General features: G+C 40.3%; 3 protein-coding genes across 5 annotated transcripts; 1 reads left to right on the forward strand and 2 right to left on the reverse strand.

The window, feature by feature from the left end:
* The first annotated feature begins 503 nt into the window (after window positions 1–503).
* si:dkey-34d22.1 (discoidin, CUB and LCCL domain-containing protein 1) lies at window positions 504–11,900 on the forward strand. 2 transcript variants are annotated; one of them, XM_062421927.1, is made up of 15 exons: window positions 504–638; window positions 3,340–3,561; window positions 3,986–4,123; window positions 5,221–5,272; window positions 5,362–5,434; window positions 5,526–5,659; window positions 5,750–5,787; window positions 5,962–6,153; window positions 6,339–6,445; window positions 6,595–6,769; window positions 7,323–7,397; window positions 7,596–7,689; window positions 7,917–7,954; window positions 8,040–8,147; window positions 9,783–11,899. In XM_062421927.1, exons 1-15 carry the CDS (start codon window positions 536–538, stop codon window positions 10,214–10,216), a joined length of 1,983 nt encoding a protein of 660 aa, XP_062277911.1. In that variant the 5' UTR covers window positions 504–535; the 3' UTR covers window positions 10,217–11,899. The 2 variants fall into 2 exon arrangements, with proteins under 2 accessions (XP_062277911.1, XP_062277910.1); XM_062421926.1 differs by having other exon boundaries at window positions 5,526–5,787; window positions 9,783–11,900.
* On the reverse strand, window positions 10,501–13,690 carry si:ch211-79k12.2 (uncharacterized protein LOC568844 homolog). The gene is made up of 2 exons (XM_062422452.1): window positions 13,450–13,690; window positions 10,501–13,369 (listed from the first exon to the last, which is right to left on the reverse strand). The coding sequence occupies exons 1-2, from the start codon at window positions 13,688–13,690 to the stop codon at window positions 11,931–11,933; spliced, it is 1,680 nt and encodes a 559-aa protein (XP_062278436.1). The 3' UTR covers window positions 10,501–11,930.
* A 1,181-nt stretch (window positions 13,691–14,871) lies between these two features.
* Window positions 14,872–23,167, reverse strand: wu:fe05a04 (zinc finger and BTB domain-containing protein 17). 2 transcript variants are annotated; one of them, XM_062421924.1, is made up of 4 exons: window positions 22,862–23,167; window positions 20,272–20,866; window positions 18,364–19,325; window positions 14,872–17,052 (listed from the first exon to the last, which is right to left on the reverse strand). In XM_062421924.1, the coding sequence occupies exons 2-4, from the start codon at window positions 20,855–20,857 to the stop codon at window positions 16,201–16,203; spliced, it is 2,400 nt and encodes a 799-aa protein (XP_062277908.1). In that variant the 5' UTR covers window positions 20,858–20,866; window positions 22,862–23,167; the 3' UTR covers window positions 14,872–16,200. The 2 variants fall into 2 exon arrangements, with proteins under 2 accessions (XP_062277908.1, XP_062277909.1); XM_062421925.1 differs by having other exon boundaries at window positions 16,915–18,252.
* Window positions 23,168–23,853: the final 686 nt, after the last annotated feature.

Raw genomic sequence — 23,853 nt, forward strand, 5'->3', positions numbered from 1 at the left:
ATGGTGTTTGTTTTATTGATGCAATAAACGCTATTCAAATCCGATGAGTGTTGTGTTTTTGTTGTTGCCACTATTTCACCAGCAGAGGGCAGGGTTTGCTCTTAGTTTGAGAGAAGAGTGTGTATGTGTGATGTGTCGGTAACTCACACAGACATGTTGAAATGAATGATGTGTGCATTTAAACGCAGCATTTCAAGCCTGTGACACAGTAAATTAATGAAATAGTCTCAATGCAGCTGCCTAGGATCCAGGTTCAGTGTCGCCGGCTTGTGTAAACCAAGGTGAACCATTACTAGGACCTCCACCGACTGGTCTCAGATCAGTACACACCTCCAGGTCGGCCCGCCCATATATGGGAATGGAATGCTCGGGATTCGTTGATTGACACTCTTGAGCAGCCAATAGGAGGTCGAGTATGCGTCCGGTGTCCAATAGTAAATATCCGATACTTTGTACTATGACTTTTTGTCAGAAGCCAGATCCTCGAGCCAGCGGGGCTTGCACCTTACTTTTCCCACACACGTCTCTGGAAAACATGCTTGCAAAGTGCAAAAACATCGGGGATGCTGTGAAGTCTCTTATCGCTGGTTTCTGGATCACTTTTAGCGTCTATTCTGTCGGTGTCCACGGCCAGGAGGGTAAGATACATTTTGTTGTCGCTTCTGATAAGTTAAAAGAAAGTTGTGACGTGAGACTTTATTGCAGAAATCGTGTTTGCATACCAGTGTCACCGTTAGCACCAAAAGAAGAGATGAATTCTGAACTTTATGATTGGTTTTGCTTGACTTGACTTGCGACGATAAGCAGCTATGACCAACAGACTTTAAAACACCCTGTGCATCTTCTGTGGATAACTTGATCATTAGTTAGCCCTGTCATCATATAATTACTGAGCTGCAGATATCACCATTGCTTAGGGGTGTAGTCTGTAATTTCTAATCAGCTTTTACATGCTATTACTTTTATATTACCATTATTTTATATCAAATATAAGGAACTTACATTTTTCTGTGTGTTTTATGCCTGTGGCTAAATAATGTAAAAAAATACATTACAATAGGTGTAAAGGTCAACCATGTGATGACATGCATTCCTTACATACTCTTCCCTTGTGCATGTTTACCTACTGAACTCAGCTATCCTTTCCCAAAGGGTTTTTTTTCTTCCACCATAGCAGTCAAGTCCATGTGTAGTATGAATCACTGTGGTCATACATACACACAGACACACAGAAAAACTGTTTATTGCCCTGTAGACGCTGACTGTATCATTCAGCCATACCACAAAAATCCTTTCTTGTTGGTTTTGCCTGTCTCTGGGGGTTTGGTTTCCTCACATCAGAAGATGATTAAGTCCAGGGTCAATTATTTATTCTGAATCACTTTGTCCTGGTTGGAAAATATGCAAAGAGCTTTGGTGGGGCCTGGGTTCAGGGGAAATACTTTTGCCTTGGTGTTGTAACGTTGTGATTGACACACAAGACAGGATAAGGCGATGTAGTGACAGGTAGCACAGGGGAACATCCTGTCTGCTAGTTTGGACTTGTAAGGACCTGCCGGCAAAGCCTCAAGTGGAAAACATGTTGCTGGGGTGCTTTTTGATAGACTGTATTTTCTGTAATTCACCATCAAAATGTTCTAAACTGGCCAGAACAGGCTGAGCACATGTTCTTTTCTGTATGAAAGTAGAAACAGACTGGCCTGGAGACAGACTGTAGGTGAAAGGGTTCAGTGAGCAGGGGAAGATAACCGGCCACCCAGAACCTCCCTAGTATTACCGTCCCTGTGGCCCTCCGACCGGAAGGTGACAGGTCCACGCTCTACTGCCCACGGCTACAGTATGTCGCTGTGGCATTTCCATGGAATCCTTTGGGGACTTGAGCAGGGGGAGTAACATCTAAAGTTGTATATAAGGAGCTGAAGAGCTGCTGGGAAGTGTGTGCGATGCAGGATGTGTGTGACAAAGGGTGAGCTCAAGGTTATCCTCCAGTTTCCCCTCAACAAATCTTCAGCACCCTTATATGGAAGACAAGGACTAGGGGTAATGTGTGGACTTAGATGGTCACCGGTGACTTTTTCATGTTTTGACCATTCTTGGAACATGTCAGCACTTGACATTTTGGGGGTAGGTTTTGAGCTGCTGCCTAAACAGTGCTTATCTTCGTGTGACCACTGGGGGAATTGACTCATTTATTTTCTGCGACCCACAGAGATGTTTAGAGGATCTAAATATTAGTGTTTCCTGTTCAAGTGTTTGTCACAGAAGCAAACATTAGTCAACACAGTTATGAGTCAACATTCAAGAAAACAATTTTCAAAAGGAAACTAATTAATTACATTCATAAGAAATTAACAACTTTTTGTAAAATCCACATTTTCTTAATTTTCCTCTCAAGAACAGCATCTTGTAATATAAAGTAAAAATGACATATTATCTAAGATTACCTCCTTTTGGAATATATGCTGTGTACAGGAACTGAGCACTTCCCTCACCAACAGTTGTGGCATTTGACATTTAGAGTATAAACATGCTCTGATCTGTTGTGGCTGTTCAGAAAAGACATTTATTACTCATCTTTCCTGAATAGGAAATATTAACAAAGCCCTTAATATTCTGTGTAAGAGAATTAATGACAAAACTGTCTACAGTTATGTGATTTTTGCTTTCCCTAAGCTGCTAAGCTGCTGCTTATTGCAGCGAAGTGAAATGTAGTAGGAAAAAGTTGGCTTACATATTGATATGCAAACAGCTGCATGAGATGGATAAATACTTGTGATTAGTCTGTAAACAGGGTCAACAGTACAATTTGTTAACTGTTTGACAGAAAAACATTTTGGAAATATGATAATTGTTAAATGTTTTTAGTTTTTTAAGAAAAAAATGATTAACTTGTTGCAGCTCATCAAATTAGTTTTCGCTGCTTTCCTTAGTTGTCTGTCATATTAAACTGAAGACCTTTGGGTTTTGAAAACAAGAAATTGTAATATGCCAACTTTTAAATTTGGTCTATTACATGAGGGATTTGTTTTTGAAAATACAAACAATTCTGAACTTTAGCTTTCCCTTACATTTCAGGCATTATTGAAAAACTATACATATTACTAAAACTGTCAAAAACAGTGAAACACATGAAATAAAGTTATCACATGATACAGAACCTAAGGAGTTCCTCTTAACCTCATTTTGAAAAAGCAGATTAAATGAACAGCTAGAGGCCATTGGAATTAAATCTCGCCGAAACATTTTCTACACGTTGATATTGGATTTACCTTGTGAACTGTCAGCTTTTTTTTACCATCAGAGCCTCCTCCTCACTGTCCTTTGTATGTATTATTTCAGGCGATGGCTGTGGACATACACAGCTGGGCACAGAGTCTGGCACCTTGGCCTCCCAGAACTATCCAGGCACCTACCCAAGCAACACCTATTGTAAGTGGAGGCTTCGTGTGCCAGAAGGACGAACACTGCGACTGTTGTTTGGAGATTTTGATGTTGAGAGCAGTCCGGATTGCAGGAATGGTTCTTTGATAATCAGGGATAAGAATGGAGAAATCAGTCTGGGTAAGCAGCCTGCACTTTGCAGTCAAGTTGATGTCTGATCAAAATGCCATTTGGATATTATGACACTCTCTTGATTCCTCACTTAAATACCTGCTGATGGATCTTTTATGTGCATTGGCATTACTGGTATTCTCCCAGCCATGATTGTGGAATACACATAGAGCATGCCAATCCATTGACACACCAACATGAGGCAAACACAGTTTCGCAACATGTGCTCTTCCACCCAGGTGTATCCCAAGTCATGTCTCGAGGGCATAAAACGAAGCTTGAGAAATTCAGAAGATATAAATACTCTGTTAGACTGTCTATTGTGTTTATTACTGGATTCCTCAAGACCTGGCTCATGATTTTAATTTAGCTTTCTCTGCTGGGTAGCTGTTCCCACAAGCAGATTTTATAAAGTGGGTTTGCATGTTCACAGGTCCCATATGTGGGAAGCTGGATGTATCACAGAAAAATGTGACACTTAATGGCAATGAAGTGACAATAACCTTCAAGTCAGGCCCGCACCGCTCTGGACGAGGGTTTCTTCTGTCTTATGCCACGGACCAGTATCCAGGTAATTTTCTCCACTCTGATTTAAATGAAGCTACTCAGCTACTTGTAACTGGTTGATTGCTATTTTTGTAGTTATAATAAGTATATGACGTCCGTATATTACCAGCTGTTATTACAGTTGTATTGTAATTGTAGCTGGGCATATACAACACGTCACTCAGCTGTAGAAAATGTGATTTGCAAATGGAATCAAATTTCTTAAACATTGCTCATTTACCAGTGTATGCTGGTGTAATTTCTAACACTCTTCTGCGCGTGAATATTTGTATACTTGTGTATGTGCAGTTGTGTGTGTGCGGATGTGTATGCAAGCGTATGACTCACTGCTTATTGGCATTCATCCTCCATCTCTATCTTTGCTGTGGCGTGTTTGCTCAGAAAGTAGGAATCTCAGGCTGAATGGAGTGAGGCCTCAGGCTTCAGTCTGGCGCTTGGAGTAGCTCGATTCTTTTTCACTCCCCCCTCCTCTTAATCAGCTAATGCACATTGAGATTGAATCCACATATGGACCATACTTTCACTTTCTCTCTGCCTATGCAACGTTGGATTATAAAATGTAAATTGCTGCATTGATATGTGTACACATATATAGATGTCTCTACTGTATACCCTATAAATAACCATAAGGACTTGTTTGGTCTGATTGTGAGTCTATACTTAGAGGTGGCTTCCTTTTGTCTGGATGAGGTCATCTGTACTGTGCAGTATGTATCATAGTTTCCTGTTTTTTACTGAGTTGTTTATGAAATTTGGTAATGTCTGGAGCTAAGCCCGTGTTCAGACATACAAACCACTGTCTGTTAACTGCCATCACACGAGGAGCACTCGTTGTACTCGTGAACTGTGACAAAGTTGCTGTAACAAAGGGCTTAGTCACATCAACAGTGATGACCGCTCATCCCCTGATATAGTACATACAGAATCGCTGCTTGTGTGTGCTGGCTGAATGGCGGGGGGTATTATGTAAGCCTGAGATACAACATACCACACTATACTCTTTTAATTCAACTGTTCATACTATACTATACTATTTCAAAGTTTAAATTCATTTTCAGGAGTGTTAATTTTAATCTCTGTATGTCTGTTTTGCGATTACAGACCTCATTTCTTGTTTACAACGAGGAACTCATTTCAGCTTGCAGCATTTGAGGTTAGTGTTTGATTTCTCCGTTTCTCATAATAGAACATGTTTCAATAAAACTGTGATTGTTTTTCACATGACATTTTGCTGTTCCTCAGTGTGTACTGCCCCGCTGGATGCAAGAATGCCACAGGCGATGTTTGGGGGAGCTCTGAACAGGGTTACAGAGATGTCAGTACGAATTGTAGAAAATTATCAGCACTTGTTATTGATTAAATGAATGATTGAATGTGCTTCATACTGTATGTCTCCTCTGCCACAGACCTCAGTCCTGTGTAAGTCTGCAGTGCATGCGGGAGCTGCATCTGACAGTTTGGGAGGCCGCGTCACTGTGACTCGTGGGAGAAGTCTTAAACTCTATGAATCCACCTTTGCCAATGGCATACTGTCTCAAATGTGTGTTTGCTGTTGCTGCTATTGCACTCAAAAAACTATGAATTTGATTGTGCTATGTAGATGTTCTGATCTTTCAACCTCTTTTGACAGGGGATCATTATCTGAAAAGAAGCTACTCTTCACCGAAGGTACGAGCAAGAGCCCATTTAGTACACCTAACATATTATTTACATTCCTGCTGTGGTGTTTTTAAATTTTCTAAATGTGATTTGCCACCGTCCAGAGACACTGTATATAAAACATTTCAGATTGTATAATTAACCAATTTCATCAGTGCATCCTTTCCCCTGGTCCTTGAACAGAATGTAAAAACATCCTGCCTGTTTATGGTTTAAATGCCTCATCTTTCGGGGAGAAAAACAGCCAAGAGCAAAGAAGGTCCTGGTCTTCCAAAAACATGGATTCTGGCCATGAGTTCTTATCCTGGACAGCAAACAGTAATGATCCAGAGCCCTGGTTGGAGCTGGAGCTGAGTGATAGAAGAACCATCACAGGTAGGTCGAAAGTGTAAAGTTAAAATTCAAATGTGTGTGTGGAATATTCTAATTTGGCCATAAATAAATCACCACATTTCAACAAATTGTACCAATTGTGCTTCAATGTACATTTTAGTTTGCTTTGTAATTTGATTTAGTTTATCTCATGAACTAAAAAAACACAACATGGTTTATTTTTTCAGGAATAATAACAACAGGCTCAAATGAGTTCTACATAGAAACCTACATTCTTCTTTTCAGCAAGGACAGAAAGAATTGGAAACCTTACAAAGAAAGCAAAGAAAAAAAGGTAGGTGTTGTACTGTATTCACTGATGTTTCTTATTGGGTGCACAACGTGTCTGAACTGATGTGGCAACTGAGTGAAGCAGTAAAACGTTATTTTATAAGCTCTTCAGCATTCTCTGTTAATAAGTAACATGGTTGTTATCTTTCCCAGGTGTTTCAGGCCTACTCTGACGGCCAACCCAGGGTGCTCAACAGCCTGTTTCCTCCTGTGGTGGCTAGGTTTGTTCGGCTACAGCCACTGAGGTGGCAAGGCCGAGCTTCAGCTCACGTTCAAGTCCTGGGCTGTACTGTTGCAAAGGTCACACCAAGGAGCCGCCCACCTGGAGGTGAGTAATCTTACTCTGCTTATCAAATCAAATCATATCAAAATAAACTTTATTGTCCTAAAGGGGAAATTTGTCTTGGACAACAGTGTATAGTGGCTACAATCACATTAAATTTACATACGACATAAGTGACATACAGGAACATCGACAGTCTACACATTACTGTGGTTTCTGGATTTTCAATCAGATATTGCACTAAACCTAATAAGAAATATTGCACATAGATTAAAGTAACTTGTGCTGGAACCGATTTATACAAGAATTTAAAAAATATAATAAAAAAAAAAGAAGAAAAAAGTTGAGACTACTGTGCACAAGGTAGCTCACCCTTAAGAACCAGTGGCTTAAGTAAGATTAAAAAGTACAATAATACAATAAACCACAGGGCAGGGACCACGTTTTTAAAAAGGATAAATTGCAAGAGTTCCAATTTAATAAATAGATAATTAAATTAAGATTGAGATTATATGATTGACCTAGCAGTGTGAACTCATGTCTGTGTTTCTGATATTATGATGTCCTGTCCTGCTACTTGTTTCGCCGTCCATTGAAGACAATGTGGGCACACCACGCCCCAGCCACTCTCCCACACCCACAGGGGGACCAGTATTAGTGGAGACGCGACTGAGTATGCACTTTTATTACCTTCTAATTTTGTGACTGTACATAGAAAATCAATCCTTTTTTTAAAGAATACCTGTCAAATCGTGGAAAGACAAATGTATGTGCTTCCCTTACATTCAAAGTCGTGTAAATTGCAGTAAACTGCATTCCTTCCTTACACGTGTACAACTGTTTGAGTGAGTAAACACTTGTATCCCTGTAGGCTCCACTCAGCCAGTCATAATAGCAGTGGGAGTGGCCCTGGGGCTGATAATGTGCAGCAGTTGTTTACTGGCTGGAGTCTGGTGGAAGAGAAGGTATTCTCTAATAATATTTACTGTATGCATATTAGATTTTAATTATTTTCTGCATTATTGAAATAGATTTATGACACATGGATATCATAAGATATTGCTTTGTTCACACCTAGGTAGTTTTCTATTGTAGTTGATAATGCTGCTCCAGTAGCCATTGCATGGTTTAGAAATGGTACCTAGTTTGTACAATACTGTAATGGATTGTGCCAATCTCCTTTTCCATATAGGAAAAAAGATTCACAATTGAAGTACTCCTTGTCAACAAGTAAGTTAACTTCTTATTGACCATTTTTCAGTATTTTCCAGGCTTCTGTTAAAAAGCTTCTGACCATGTGTTTTTTGTCTTGTAGGTTGTCAGAGTTTCCAGGCAAAGAGTCTCCCCCGCCCACCATCCGATCTTATCTCCTACCCTGTGGAGCGTAATGTCCATGATGCTCTCCCTGCCCCCCCTCTTAATGGTGGGCATTCTTATTGTAGAAATATTTTTACTTTTCACCAGAAGACTGCCCCACCTCAGTCATTCTATCATCCATTGTTGCCCTTTTTGATACTTTTTTTGTTGCCTGTACAGTGTTTACCGGTCATCTGAAATTTTGAGCTCTACCCCTCCCTCTTCCATCTTTCCCGCTCTGAACTGTCTCTGGCTTCAGTGGTCAGTTTTAGGAGTTCATGCCAGGCTTCACAGGCAAACAGCCCTCTCCACGGGCTGTCCATTCTTTCCCCTGGCTCAGCCCATCACCCGGTTGCAGTATAAACATTCCTTTCTTTCGTCCACGGAGCCTCTCTGAAAGAGACCTTTTAATTGGAGCTCGATAAAGGCCGCTCAGCCTACTCCCCCCTCCTCCTACCAGTCCCCTTTCTGCCTCCCCCATCCCTTCCCCCAGTGAGGGGGCCCTTCACTGAGAGGTTCAGTGATAAACAGGACAGAGGGTCAATGCTAAGACAATCAAAGCCCTCACTAAAACCCATCTAATTAAAATAGCTCGGGGTCTGAGGCCGCCGGGGGCTCTTGAGTAGGGTCCAGGCCTCCCACACCACAGCCTCTCCTGCGGTGGTGAAGACTAGGTCTTGTGGGGTCTGAGTGCTGCACTGTCAGCCCCCGTCCCTGTGATTAGAGAAGACATTGTTGGTGGCCAGGCAGTTGATGGAGGGCCTGGTATGAGATGGCTATTGAGTGCAAAAGCAGCATTTCCCAGACATTGCAGGATAAGATGCAAATGAGAAGATTTTCTCCCATTAATGAAAGGATGCTGCCACTTCATTCAACTTTTTTTATTTTATCAGCGCAATGGAGAAGTAGTATGAAAGCAGCAATCTGTATTGTTTTGTGATATTTTCCTGCCTACATTGACTGATCCTGTTGCCAATATGCATTTTGTACATGATTTTACAATATAGAAAGAAAACAGGTTGTTTACTGGAATGCCAATTTTAAAAGGTATTTTATCACAATTAGGTTTTAAAGATTATACTTTTATCCTGATTTTATTTAACAATCATATGAGATGCCATTGATAAATAGATTGAAAAGTTATGGAATAAACTAACTGGGAGGGAGCTATCTGTAACTGGAGTAACTTATTTACAAAAATATACACTTAAGTATAGTAGGTAGATATTACATGTAATTACATGATTAAACATAACCTTGCAACCAAGAGTTAAAAAAAGAGTGCAAAAAACCAAGGGTATTTCATTTTAAAGAAATAGTTTGACATTTTGGGAAATACATTTATACATTGTGGGGAGTTAGAGGAGAAGATTGATACCACACACACATAACCGTTAGCGTAGCTTACGTAGCACAAAGACTGGCTCTGTCAAACGGTAACAAAATCTGTCTACCAGCAGCTCTAAAGTTCACCAATTAACAGGTTATATCTTATTTGTTTAAACCATATAAAACCAAAGTGTGAAAATGACAATTCAGCATACCACAAAGTACCACAACTTAGCCAAACAGAAACTGATGTGGTCCATGATGCTGACATTAGCTGATACCCATAGTATGGCAATGTTTGATGCAACTCAAATGAATAGAAATAGTCTCTTACCAGGTTTTGACTAATTTTTAAACTTTTTTATCTTTTCAGACTATGCCCATCCAGCTATTGGACAGAAGGTTGGATCAACGTTTCGGCCTTCCTCAGATGAGGGCTACACTGTTCCCTTCACCTTCAGCCATTACCACACCCCTAATAACCTCCCAGAGTACGCTGAGCCACTTCCCCCTGAGCCTGAATATGCCACCCCATTCAGTGAGCAGTCCTCTGAGTCCCTCCTGCCAACTTCAGCAGGGATCGTTCACAGCAATATACACGGCCCTCCAAAGCCAGTGTCTATCACTGGTGCCAGGACAACATCCAATTGTGCTCAATATGACTGCCCCTCACACAGAGCACTGTCCAATGGCTACTGCACTCCTGCCCTTCATGCCAGCGGGCCACGACCAGTCAGTATTGTCTATGCTGAGCCCAAATCTGTTGACTCTTTATTACGGAAGCACACATATGAGGAGCCTTTGTGAACACAGGAGAAAAAAATACTTTCCTGAGCTAAACTGTGCGGACCAGAGGACCACTTGAAGTGATATCAGATGGATGCTAAACTGAGATTAGTGTACTAATGTTGAGTGAGTGAGTAATGCACCCTAATCTGAGGGGTCACTTGGGACTATGTGGGTACACTACTCAGAGTACACAATGAACTGAGAGCCATAAAAATACAAATACTGCCTTCAAGGAAGAATATAGTAGTACTGTTTCTTTTAATTATCTCGCATTGCACAAAGAAAATACAGGTCTAACAGTGTCTCAGAGATATTGTTTATTCATGAAATGTTCAATCACAAGCTGCACTTTCAGAAAGCACAAGTCATCTAACAATGTATGCTTTGGTCTATTTAACAGGTTAATGGAGAAAAAGTGAATAGGATATGTTACTTGTCATCACAATATGAAATTGTATTTACAATATATCAATTCAACATGTTTTGATAAGAAACATGTTAGGAGTACTATAAATGGTACATTGTAACACAGTGGTTGATATTGTTGCAATGATTATGTGTAACCACTAGGTGACTCTCTCGAGCCTAAACATTTAACAGGAATGGATCGTGTCAGTATTTGTTTGCTGGTTCTTAATCCTCAGATAATTGTCCATTTCTAACATACATAATATAATAACAAACAAATATTGGTTTAAAATACATGTTGTTTTTTTTATTATACAAAGAAAGGCACAACAGGGAAAGACTTTCTTTCACATAGATGAAAATCCTTGTGATTCAACCTACAGCGGTACCCTTGAGCAAGACACAGATACCTCACTCGAACTCCAGAGCTGTTGACATGTTGTTTCCCACCAATCCGGAAAATAAAGATTACTTCACTATCATAAAACCTTCCGGTTAATTATTAGATTTGTCACCACAGGGCAACTTTCCCATAACTGAAAAAACACTAAGGAATTAAGTTAAATTAACTCCCCACTTTAATATTTCACTTAGCTTTAATTGTAAAAACTCCTTTGGATTCTCTTCATTGGATTCTGTTACTTAACTAAAATAAAGCAATATGAAATTGCTGTTCACACTGATGACCCTTAAAGAAAATACAAAACAGTTTTGTATTTAAGATAGAAAATTGTACTTTTCCCTGGTATATGATCTTTTGTATCATAAGGGTCAATGGCAGTGGTAGTCTTCCATTATATCAGAAAATGTAATTAACAGACCCAAAAATTCACAGTTTTTGTAACTGCCCCGTGTTGTCACATTTGGCGAGTAATTTGCTGCAATACAAAGGGCAATGCCTCTCTCCACAGCTGAATAAGGCACAATAAACAACGGTGTTAAGAAAAAATAGGATCTGAAGTGTGATTCAGCAGCAAGATATTTAAGTTCACTTTACAGACTTAAAGCTAAATCTGCACAGATTAGACACCTCACTAATAAAAACATGTCAAACCAATCAGAGGTGTTAACTCCAAATCAATTAATTTTTCATCAATTAGATGCTAAAAAGCTAATATACAGAATTTCTCCTGAAAACCCTTTACGGTGTTACGAATTCAATTTGTGATTTAAAAACTGGACTTCAGTCTATATACAATAGCTTGAAAGGTAGTGCAATACTTTTAAGTAATACGTAACTAAAGAATATATTTTTACATATAATTTCAACATGTATTTGACTTTTGTGATGTTGAGCCTGCTATAATGTACCAACAACATAAATTTACTCTCCACTGGTTGTGCTCAACTCTTTCCTCTGTCCCCCCTTCTCCTGTTTCCCCTCAGAGGAGTAGTGAACCAAAGACTGGTGTCTGTTCCTGGAGGGAGCATCCTTAAAACGCAGGCCACAGTCCTCACATGCATACAGCAGCCCTTCTCTGTTACTACCTGTGTTTGCTCCCTCCGACTGAGACTTTCTCTCATTTCCACCCAGCAAAGCAGTCGACACTTCTCTTGAAGTTAGAGTTGTATGTGAGTTACTATCTGACCTATTAGGTGTGTTTAGCCCTATGCTGGTGGGAGGCAAAGTCTTGGGACGTCCAGGCGGACAACCACGACCTGCTGATCCTCGATATGCACCCCCAGCTTCTCCAGGATGTTCAGGGGCCAGCCCATGGACTGTGCGGTAATGGAAGCGGATCCCGGAGCGGTTGGCGAAGCCTTTTCCACAGATGCTGCAGATAAAGGGCCTCTCACCTGTGTGGATGCGGGTATGGATCTTCAGGGCTCCAGACTGGGTGAAACATTTCCCACACTGACTACAGCGGTAGGGCTTCTCTCCTGTATGGGTCCTCTGATGGGCTCGGACCCCTGCCAGATGGGGAAACCCCCTGCCACAGAAGCCACAGGAGTATGGCCTTTCGCCTGTGTGAATCCGTCTGTGGATCTTCAGAGCCCCCGACTGACTAAAACTCTTCCCGCACTCGGAGCAGGTGTACGGCCGGGCACCAGTGTGCACGTTGAGGTGGATACGGAGATTGCTGTGTGAGTTGAAAGCCCTGCCGCACTCTGTGCAGAGAAAGCCAGACGGTTTGTGAGCATGCTCGGTGCGCTGGTGCTGCAGCAGCTGGGAGGGTCTGGAAAAAGTGGCAGGGCAGTGCATGCAAGCATGCAACGACAGCAGAGTCGAAACTGGCCTACCTCTCTCCTCCCGAGTGCAGGCAGGAAAGGAATGCTGGCAAGACAAACAGGGGAAAGGAGCAGAGAGCTGTGGATAGGGCAGACAGGAGCTTATAGGGCAGTGATGGTGATGAAAATGATGATGGGCATGGGTGTGAGAAAATGGGGAATCCGTTCCTTCCTGGTGACTCAGGATCTGTGTGCAGGGTTGTAAGCTGCGGCGGCAACACAAGCAGGGAAACATGGTGAGGTGGTTCAAGGAGCTTGAGGACAATCTGGATGGAGGAGTTTCAGAGTTCTGGTCCGGGTTCTGAGTCCTTGGGCCGGACGGCCTGGTGTCTAGCTCAGCTGTGGTTGTGCTGCTTGGTTCATTGTTCACATTTAAGTTCAATGGAGCAGTGTTACTATGGTCTTTGGGATGGCGTACTGCATCTGTATCTGTGCTTGCCGATGAGGACATAGGTTGTCTGGGTTGTAAAGTCTCAAAGGAAGAAGGATAATTGGAGTAAGGGCAGCCAGGGCAGGTGCAGCCATGATGCACATCTACAGAGGATAGAAAAAGGGATTACAGTACTATTGCAAGAAAATTATTAAAATATATACATTAATATGTATAGCCCCACCTTCTCTGCTGTCTCTGGCCTCTCCTTTCCTCTGTGCTGCCCCAGGCTGGACCCGACGGCCCGGCTCTGCCTCCGTCTTGTCCTGAGCAGGTCGAGTTATTTGAAAAGGTTCATGTGAAGCACCTTTGAACCTAACAGCCTCTGCTCCAGCCACGCCCCATGCTGGGTTCACCACATCTGGCTGGTCCTTCGAGGTGTTTCCAGATGTGATAAGGTCACCGATGAACTGATGCATCTCCATCCAAGAGCACACATGCTGCAAGAAGTGTAAAGCATGAGTGCACAGTCTGCATATCAGCTACAAAGAAAGACCGCAAGAGCTTTATCGATAAACAAAGGTCCAGAAAATCAATCAAACGCTTCATGACTTCAGCGAACAACACTGGTTCCTCTGGAAAAAAAGACTGACAAATACCGGAATCGCCTACTTACAATGTCGCTACACTTGTCTCTGTCCATGAATTAAAACAAACGCTGGTGTTGGCGCCACACCGACGACTTGGCCTTATATCAGCTGTTTCAATAATTCAGATACTGCAGTTAAAATCAATGAAAGTAAACACACAAAGCACGTTTTTCATTACATAATTATTTGTCCACTGTGGCCAACTCCCGTGGTCGTGTCTAGATGGTAACCCCAGACCCGCGAAAGATCTCGCGAGAATGACCATTTTACCCCAAACTATTCTTTCCTTAATCTTAATGAAATCTTTTTTGTCCCTAAACTTAAATTTACCTGAACCTGTGCTGTCACATCTTAACATATGATTATTATGTACAATGCACACAATGAAGAAAAATAACACGTACATTTAATCTCGCGAGAGTTTAGCAAATATAGGGTAACCATCTAGATATGACCCACTGTTAGCTATATTTTTCCTAGGATGGCGAAGTTATGAGCCACCCTACTCTACCCCAGATTGGCCTACCCTAATATTCATTCCCTATCCTTAACCAATCTCATTCCTCATGCTTACGAGTACAGACTACTAACCAATCAGAGGCAGAGTAGGGCGGGTCATAACTTTGCTTTCCTGTGCCCCCTATTAAAATCTACCTATCGGTATTGTATTTCCGGGTATTTTAATCATGTGACAGGGGTTGTAGTTCTTTTTTCCGACCTTTCATTCTTTTCACTTTGGAAATGTCAGTGACCAAAATGCGCAGAAAAATATATAAACAAAACAGAGATAACAACTAAGAGTCCATTATTTGTCTAACACAGTGGTGTATATATAACAATATAGGATTTTCTTTATAATAATGGGATCCATAAAACACATTATGGCACTAGAGAAATAAATTATTATCACTAACTAACATTTAGGAAAATCTTGAATTTTCTTGAGAGCAAACCAGAAGTGCTTCAGACTAATCACCTTTAAGTTTGTATTGATTTCCACAATAAAAAACAGCTCATTTTTACAATTTATAATTTATTTAACTTGCGTAGTCATTGCAGTTGGACCACTGTCACAATCACTAAAACAGAAGTACCACAAGCATGAAGTCAATCCCTTGTAGGCTGTTCAACCTAGCTTTCAATTGGGATGTTCCTTATCCAGTAATAATAATATCCTGAACATGATGGGACAGGAGTGTTGATTCTTATGGGTCTCAGTAAAATACTCACCTGTGTCTGTGGAAGTGTGTTTCTGTATGTGTGTGTCTCCATGGTGCTGAATGGTCATTTTTTTAAAGTGTGAATAGTGGTACACAATATTGTAGTTCAAACAGTATTGAGAGTTGAGATTCAACGTTGAAGATTATGTAAACACAGGATATATGATATAAGAGCCCCCTTTCATGCATGCATGTACACACACACACACACACACACACACACACACACACACACGTCAGATCATGGTGACATTACATAGACTTACATTTATGTCTTGGAGATTTACCCCAACCATCACCACTACTTGCCTAACCTTAACCACTGCCCTTGACCATTCCCCAAAAGTAGCCTATGACCAACCACACACCCACACACACACACACGAAGGATTATAGATTAAGAAATTTGAGAGCTGTCATCAAGATATTTACTGAGCTTGCATCAATGACAAATTCGTCAACCTTTAAAAAAAAAAACATCAACATATACCTGCAGACTGTCAAGATTCACCAAATGTAAATCACATGATTGCAGAATATCATGTTATGATCAGTACCGTGATTTGCATCCATTTTAAACATAGTATAAAGAGTCAAGTGCCTATACACAAATGTGCACATTATTATAGAAATCCAGTGTCTTCATTACACTTAACACATAGGTAGAAAATAATTTAATTCCCCCACATAAAAACAAGGACCTAAAAAGGTAGATCAGGAATAGTTTTTATGCAGTGTCAAATCCTGCATAATATTGCATAAGGTTTTTAACTATTAGTCCCATTTTGCTCTTGTGGCCCAAGCCCCAAGCTTCAGCCACATGCAAATCAAACAAAAGCCATTATGTATCACAACCTGGAATGGTTTGTTTAAATTACAGAATAACCCAAATCTTTCTTACGCTAAACCAAAAGTCACATAGTCATACTGCTAGACACACTGGATTTCTTCAAGAGCAAGTGGAAACGGTAAAAAATATCTGCTCTGTCATATAAGGGTATGATGGTAGACAGAACGTCATTAGTGGATCATTCTGGCTGAAGAGTATCACCTCCATTCTTGTTTTGGTGGTCACCCGTACATCAATAGAGTAGGTGTTTTATTCTCTTTCCCATTCACTGTATTTCACTTCTCCGTATCAGCAGGGGAAGGGTGCGAAACATCAACTTCCATCTTAATTTCTTTCTCAAGCCCCCGGTCTCTCAGCTGGCATGATCTGGACCGCCACACATCAAAATCAGAACCAGGAGACTGAGGCTCTTTCTTAATGTCTATTATTAGTCCAGAGGATGCTGTATTGTCATTAAGAGGGGAGATATCAGTTTTCACCCACTTAACGTTAGTATATGCATCTGCCTCTCCTTTCAGTTTTTTAACAGTTACTTTGCAGTCAGCATTTTTTAATCCATGTCTTTTAGTGCCATTAGCCTCTCCTGAGACTTCGAATTCTTCCAGCTCACTTTTAACAGGAGGAAGAGGAACATTGCTCGTAGCTGACTTAGATGAGTTACACTTCTTAGACAAGTCCAAAGGTGCTTCACCTTCTTGATCCCGTTTAATCCTGGTTACCAAATCCACAGGGACATTTAGCTCAGCCTTCACTCGAAGGTGTTCCTTACGTGAAAGAGGAGGACGGGCCGCTTGATGCTTGACTTGGATATCTGGAAACTGCATTGTTTGAGGGACTGTAGATGGGAGCGCCAGGCCGTTGGTTTGACAGACAGGGAGAAATAGGACAAGTTTAACACCAGGCGGTGGCTGTTTGTCAAGAGTTATCTTCCATAACCCGTCTGATCCGTACTGAGCAGAGCCAGTATTAGACACGTCTCCTGTTACAAGGCCTGGACTAGCAGAGTCCTTAACAGGTGCAGCAGGCACAGTGGTTGTGCTTGCTGGAACTGATGACTCGGACTTTGTGTCAAGCTTTTTAGCCTCAGGTGAGGAGCTCTTCAGGGCCGGACGTTTCTTGGGGGCACTCTAAAAATGGGAAAGACAACAAAAACATCCCAGTCACTCATCTAATTATACAGAAGAGCAATATGTCAGTAAGATCCACATGGAGACTTTGTTTTACCTCAAGCAGGTTTTATCATAATAGAGACAGTCCACTTACAAACCTGTATCCTGGAACAAGCTGCCTGCTGGCCTGATGTCCACATTCAAAAGCAAACACAAAACTTTCCTATCCTCCCAGGCTAACGGTTAATTACTGTGTGTGTGCGTGTGCGTGTGTATACAGTTGGTTACATGGGCAGCTATGTGATAAGGATTGTTGATTCTTTGGAGCTTTTAATTGCTGTGTGGTTTGATGTTTAATGTATGTTAACTGAATGCTTCATTGTTTCAGTTTTTGCATTTTACTCATGCTTATATTCTTATATTTATATTTTCTTATAATAGTAATAATAATGTTAATTATAACAATAATAATAATATTAAACTTTATTTAAAAGCACCTTTCTAGTGTCCACCCAAGGACACTTTACAGATCATATTCATCATTATTTTACCTATGTTCTCATTATTATACTTATATTTTTATATTGTTTTTTTTATGTGAAGCACATTGAGATTACTTGTAATACAATTTGCTATATAAATTAATATAAAATTGTCGCTGCCATTTATCAAGGAGTGGTTTTATTATATCTTGGTCACTGGTGTTTCGAGGACTGTAACCAATGATTATTTTCATTATTGATTAATCTGTCTCTTGTTCTCTTGATTATTTGGTTAGTCATTTTGTCTATAAAGAAATCAGAAAAGTGTTTCCCAAAGTCGAAGAAGAAACATCAAATGACCGTTTACTACTATAAAAAGGAAAAATTACCTATTTCTAGCATTTTATTTAACAAAAAAACAACTCAAAATGATTTTTCTTATCAAAATAGTTAATCATTTTCTTTCGATTGATTAATCTACTAATCATTGCAGCACTAGAAGCTACTTAATTCAGTATTTATTAAAAGTCATTTGGAGAAAATCAGAAAATCAAAGCTAAACCCTGACATTGAGTGTTTACATGCATGCTGGTATCCTGGTTCATCATGCATCATTCTGGTTTCACAGACCTGAATAAGTCCTTATTCCAAACACCTGAACCAGGTCTCTGATCATTCTCTGCTGGCACAGAGAAATGAGAAGCTGAACTGTTTCTGAACTGAAACTAACAGCTGCCTGGAAGGTGGGAAAAACGAGCACTTTAAATAACTGTTGGCAGCACTGTTAAGAATGACATTATTTGTGCTGAATGAGCAAAGGCAAGGGAAAATACTATCCCACACTCACCGCAGACTGAGGTGTTTGTCCACACTTCTTAAGGTGGCTGTCGTAGTTCTGCTGGTGAGGAAAGCCCAGTCCACAGCTCTGACAAAGGCAGGGCGACTTGCCGGCATGACCGCCCATGTGTGACATAAGCAGCAAGGCCGACCGAAACCCCTTACCACATTCAGCACATTTCAGCACTCTCTGGTGAGCCCCGGCATGTTTCTTCAGCTCTTCTGTGGTGTCAAATCTCTGACCGCACTCCAAACATCGGATCTCATCCCCTTTAGGTTCCTGATTGCCCCAGCAGCCTGTGTCCTTTTTGTGTTGCTGGAAGTCCGCCTGACTGAGGAATTCTCTTAGACATGCCACACAGTGAATGCGTTCAGGCTCACACTTGTGTTGGCGGTAAAGCTTTGCCAGGCGGAAGTGGCTGCGGCATCGTATGCAGGTGTAAGGCAACAAACCGAGGTGGGTGAAGCTGTGTTTTAGTAGAGCATTCTTCTTGGTAAAGGTCTTTGCGCAGTCTGTGCATTTAAAATTGCAACTGCATGTCCTCTTCTGGTGGCGTTGGAGGGCTTTCAGAGAGGTAAAACTGTGGCCACATACTTTACAATTAATGCCCAGCAAACAATTGTGTAACTGCACGTGATGCTCACACGCCTTAAGGGAAGTAAATACGCGCTTGCACAGATCACATTCATAAAACCGGTCCTCAAAGTGAGTTTTTGACAGGTGGCCTTTCAAGTCTTCCTGTGAGGCAAAGCCCCTCAGACAGATACGGCACTGGAGACGTCCCGCTGAAGTCTGGGCATGTGTGCGCAGGTGGACACGGTAGTTGTAAATCTGACAGAAACGCTTCCCGCACTCTGCACAGCAGTACGGACGCACCCCTGTGTGCAGGTTCATGTGGTCTTGGAGCTTGAATTCAGAGGACAGCTGTAGATCGCAGACACTGCAGCGGTACTCGCCGGAATGACTCAACTCTGTGGAAAAACACAAGCCAATTGATTTGAGTTACATTATGATGATGTACACCCGGCAGGTAGGGAAAAAATATGAAGAAAAAGTTATAAATGTATATATAAAGTATGTATAATGATCCAAAGGTCTATCCTGATGTATCAATATATATATTTGATAATAACAGTGTAGTTTTAGTTTAGTTTTAGAGCATCCCACTGATGCAGTGGTTAGCCCTATTGCCTCACAGCAAGAATGTTCTTGGTTCTCCACCAGAGAGTGTCTTCATGTGTCTGTGTGTATTTACTCCGGGCGCTCCGACTTCCTCTCAAAGACCAGACACATTCAAGTTAAGTTAATTGGTGATTAAATTGCACGTAGGTGTGAATATAAGTGTGAATGGTTGTCCGTCTCTATATATGTTAGCCCTGTGATTGACTGGCGATCTGTCCAGGGTGTACCCGCCTCTCGCACAATGTCAGCTGAGATTGGCTCCAGCTCTGAACCATATCCAGAGGATAAGCGGTAAAGACAATGAATGGATGGATGACAGTAGTTTCAAAGAAGGCATTATTCATGTTTGTCATACTATTTGTTTGGTTGATAGAGGAATTGTATTTTAAGAGCATGTCACTAACAATTTAAGGCATTTGGACTTTAAAAAAAGCTTACCTTCAGACAGTTTCATTTTGATTCATCATTCAGGTTTTTTTTTGTAATTACTTAATTGTTTAGTCTATAAATTATCAGAAAATAATGAAAAATGCCCATTACAATTGCCAAAGAAGACTTTTTTTAAGGTTAGGGTGTTTTTCCCATCCAACATGTCCAAACAAATGATATAAAAGCAGTAAATCACCATGTTTGAGAGGCTGGAAACAGAGATTGTTTGGCATGGCTTATTGTTTCAGCACTTAAGTAAATTAACACTATTTCATGCTCATGAGTTTCAATGTAAATAAGTCATACCATTGTTAGGCCCTTCCTCTTCCTCCTCTTCGTCATCAACCTCTTCATCCTCATCCAACACTGAAACATCACTGTCATCCGAGTCACTCTCTACATCCTGCTGCGCCTCAGCTGACTTCTCCTGTGCTTCCTCTCTGTCACCATCCTCTCCATCATCCCCCTGTTGGGTTATGAGCAGCAGACTGTCCGTTTTGTCCTGTCCAACATCAGTCTCTTTGGGTTCTGATGGTTCTGGAGGTGCAGAGTCTTTGACAGTTTGTTTGTTTTGCTGACTCTGGGAAGAATCTGGAGGTTTACATGGTAACTCCTCTAACAGAGGTGATGCATATACTTTTGTTAATTTTTCATCAAATGAGGTATTTTTTGCCGCTGCTGCTTCTTTATCAGCAGCTGATTTCTGGCTTCTGACGAGCAGTCTTTCTTTGCCCGTGTTTGGAAGTGAAGTGTGAGAGTGACTGGGTGAGAGTGAATCATCAGATGATGTGGAGAGACATGGTGTTTCTGTCACCAAAGTCTCCTGCGACTCCAAGATGTCTGGAAACCCCAACTCGGTCAGCTGGATGTCAATGGTGTATTCTATAGACATGGCTGCAATCTGAGGAGACCGAATGAAGCACATAAGAGGGGACGGATGTTTAATCAGCGTTTGATGACCTTTTTAACATTTATCTTACAGACTGAGGTACTTTTGTCATATCTCACAGGTGTTTTATTCTATCATTCCAAATGGTCATGCTTTATCAGTCAATTTAATCCTGATAACGTCACATCATTGTTTTACATTTCTGTTTTAATTAGTGCTTTTTAAAAATACCAATGAAGTGAGGTCCTGAGGGACCCTAGTCAAAAGCACCCAAATCCACCTATGTTGTTTTAATAGATGGAACAATTAATGGAGTTCATATTTGCCACGGGCCCTAATTTAAAGTATCACACACACTTAAGGGGGTAGAGGCACTCTGTCAGTCATTCTGAAGGTATTGCATGGGATGTACACTGCAATTTATCTTTAGGAAAAGGATACATTTATGTTTAAACAAAATGCAGATTAACTGTAACTTTCCTAAAATAATAATCTTTTTTTTTCAGATTATATTAAAGTCATGGATGTATTATAAGAGCTCTAATAATACATGATCATTGACCTTGTTTGCAGTTCCAGGTGTCAACAGTTTAACAGACATCTCTTTTACAGTGGTAAACATGAACGTATAAAGAAAACAGGATAAAGCGTGGGAGGTTGGGCCGTGTTCGTTCCTATAAAAGTTGCTCAATACGTGCACTCAAAAATGCCACTTCCCATTGTAAAGAAATAACTCAGATGAAAATATACTGCATACATGCACCTCCAGTTTAACCCTCAACTATAATGACTCCCAGGTTGTTGTTTTTTTTGTTTTCCGATTCACCATCTAGTTATACATCTGTGTTAATTTTCCAACAAAAGAATCATAAACAAATTTCTTAATTTAATAGAAAGATTTTTCTTTTCACAACCTGTTATTTCCCCCCATTAACTATTGTTATGGATACAATTAGAGAAGTATGGAAGAGCCTGTCTGTCAAAAAGAAATACATTTCACAAAATCGATACTTGAGGCTGAAAATACCTGTCGGGCGTGTCGGTTTTGTTATGACTTTGATAAGGGTCATTTCAATTTTTCCTGAAACATTTAGCCTAATAAACTATTTCCAGTGTTCAATACTCTAATCATATTCTGGGTTACCAAGCAATGAAATCACAATCAAAACATCAATAAATACATACATGTATAATGAATAAACAATATAATCGTGTTCATGTGCCTCTGAGCTGGACAAAGTACACAGTATAAATAAAGACTGCCGGTTTTTATTCATGTGCAGGTGTTTGTTGAACAGGTAACAGGCTACACAGAAAACTCTGAGCACCTTTATTAGTGTTAGCATGGTGTAGATGTCTGAAGAAACAAACTGTCAAAAGCAACTATTGCTTCAGAGGAAAGGACGTGTCATATCTCAAAAAACATATTTCCTCCTCTCATGGTTTCCTTGTGTCTCTCCTGCATGACTTTTATACGCCCTCAGCATTGTGAGTTATTTAGCTTGAATGTTGAAAAACAGGCTCATCGACTCATAATGATGAGTCTTTACCTGGAGCTTACAAGTTGAAAATTGATTGATTGATTTATTGATTGAGTAATTGATTGATGGTGAATGACGTGATATTATTGGTTGAAATTGGTGGGTTCAAGCCTATGTCACACGTCATATTTCGCTTTACAGGAAGAAAACACGATTGTATTTAGATATAATATTGTAAAGGAATGGGGGTTTTGAATTGTTTCGGTATATATTGTTTTATAGGTGCACAGTATGACCGGGGGTGTGAGCTACAAGGGATAAAGAGACACATCTCCACATAACTTATAATGTTTATAGAACACAAAACGTAACATTGTGCTATGATTGTTGTTTCTTTTACATCAATGTAGTATTATTATTTATTTATGTTGGTAATAAGGATGAGGATTAAAAAGATTGAACACATTGCAGTGTGTCTAGTGAAAAACTGGAAAGATAATCTAAAATAATAAATGTTTCCTCTTACCTGTCAAACGATTACATCTGTGGCCCTTTTTCTGTGTAACCGCTTTTCTTTTTTATACAGGCTGGTAGACAACATTTGTAATGACATTTAAGTGAGACCAACCGCGATGTTACAGCTGCTTGTCACTCTGCTCACCTGGCAGGAGGAGCTGATGATGACAAATCGTGCTTTCTCAAACACCACACGGCTTGAAATCCCGCCCGTGTTAGCAGTTCATGTCTGAGCGAATAAAAGGAGCAAACATTACAATGAAACTAAATATTCATCCCCATAACGTGAAAACACAGCGATTACAGTTGCCCGATTAGCTAGCTACACCACGTAACACGATGATAAAAGGGAGGTGAAAGACTAAAAAAAAAGGAAAACAAATAAAGCACCACAGCGGGAGAGCGCTGCAGACAGTACAGCACACCTACTGTTCCGGGGTGGTATTACATGTTATCACACAGGCGTCCCTCCAGTCATTTTTTAATAAGTTTACACAAGATTGGGAAGGTTACTTTAGAAATGTAATAGTTGACAGATTACTAGTTACCCTATTTAAAATGTAATAAGTAATGTAACTATTTAAATTACTTAATCAAAGTAATGTAACTTATTACATTTTATTACTTTTCTAATTTTCTAACAAATGTTTTCAATTGTTAGAGTAAGTGCACCCATTAAGCCAACCAAAATCTAAATTGAGTTGTTTTTCATGGATACTGACATGATGTATAAAGGAGTACATTTCTTATAAAAAAAAAGATTTATCTCTCATGTGAAAATGTTTTCATTAGTTCATGTAGATTTTGGAATATAAAATAAAGATATTTTATGAAAAAAGTCAAAAGCCTGGCATGGGCTCATGTGTGTTCCAATTAAGCCCACATCATGATTTATTTACAAAATACAAAAAATATATAGTGATTTCAAATAATTAAAAACAGTACTATTTATTCAGTAACATGTTAAATATTAAAAATGAGGGAAAAACCCTCCTCCTGAGC

Source organism: Scomber scombrus, chromosome 7 (assembly GCF_963691925.1).
Source record: "Scomber scombrus chromosome 7, fScoSco1.1, whole genome shotgun sequence".
NCBI lineage: Eukaryota > Metazoa > Chordata > Actinopteri > Scombriformes > Scombridae > Scomber > Scomber scombrus.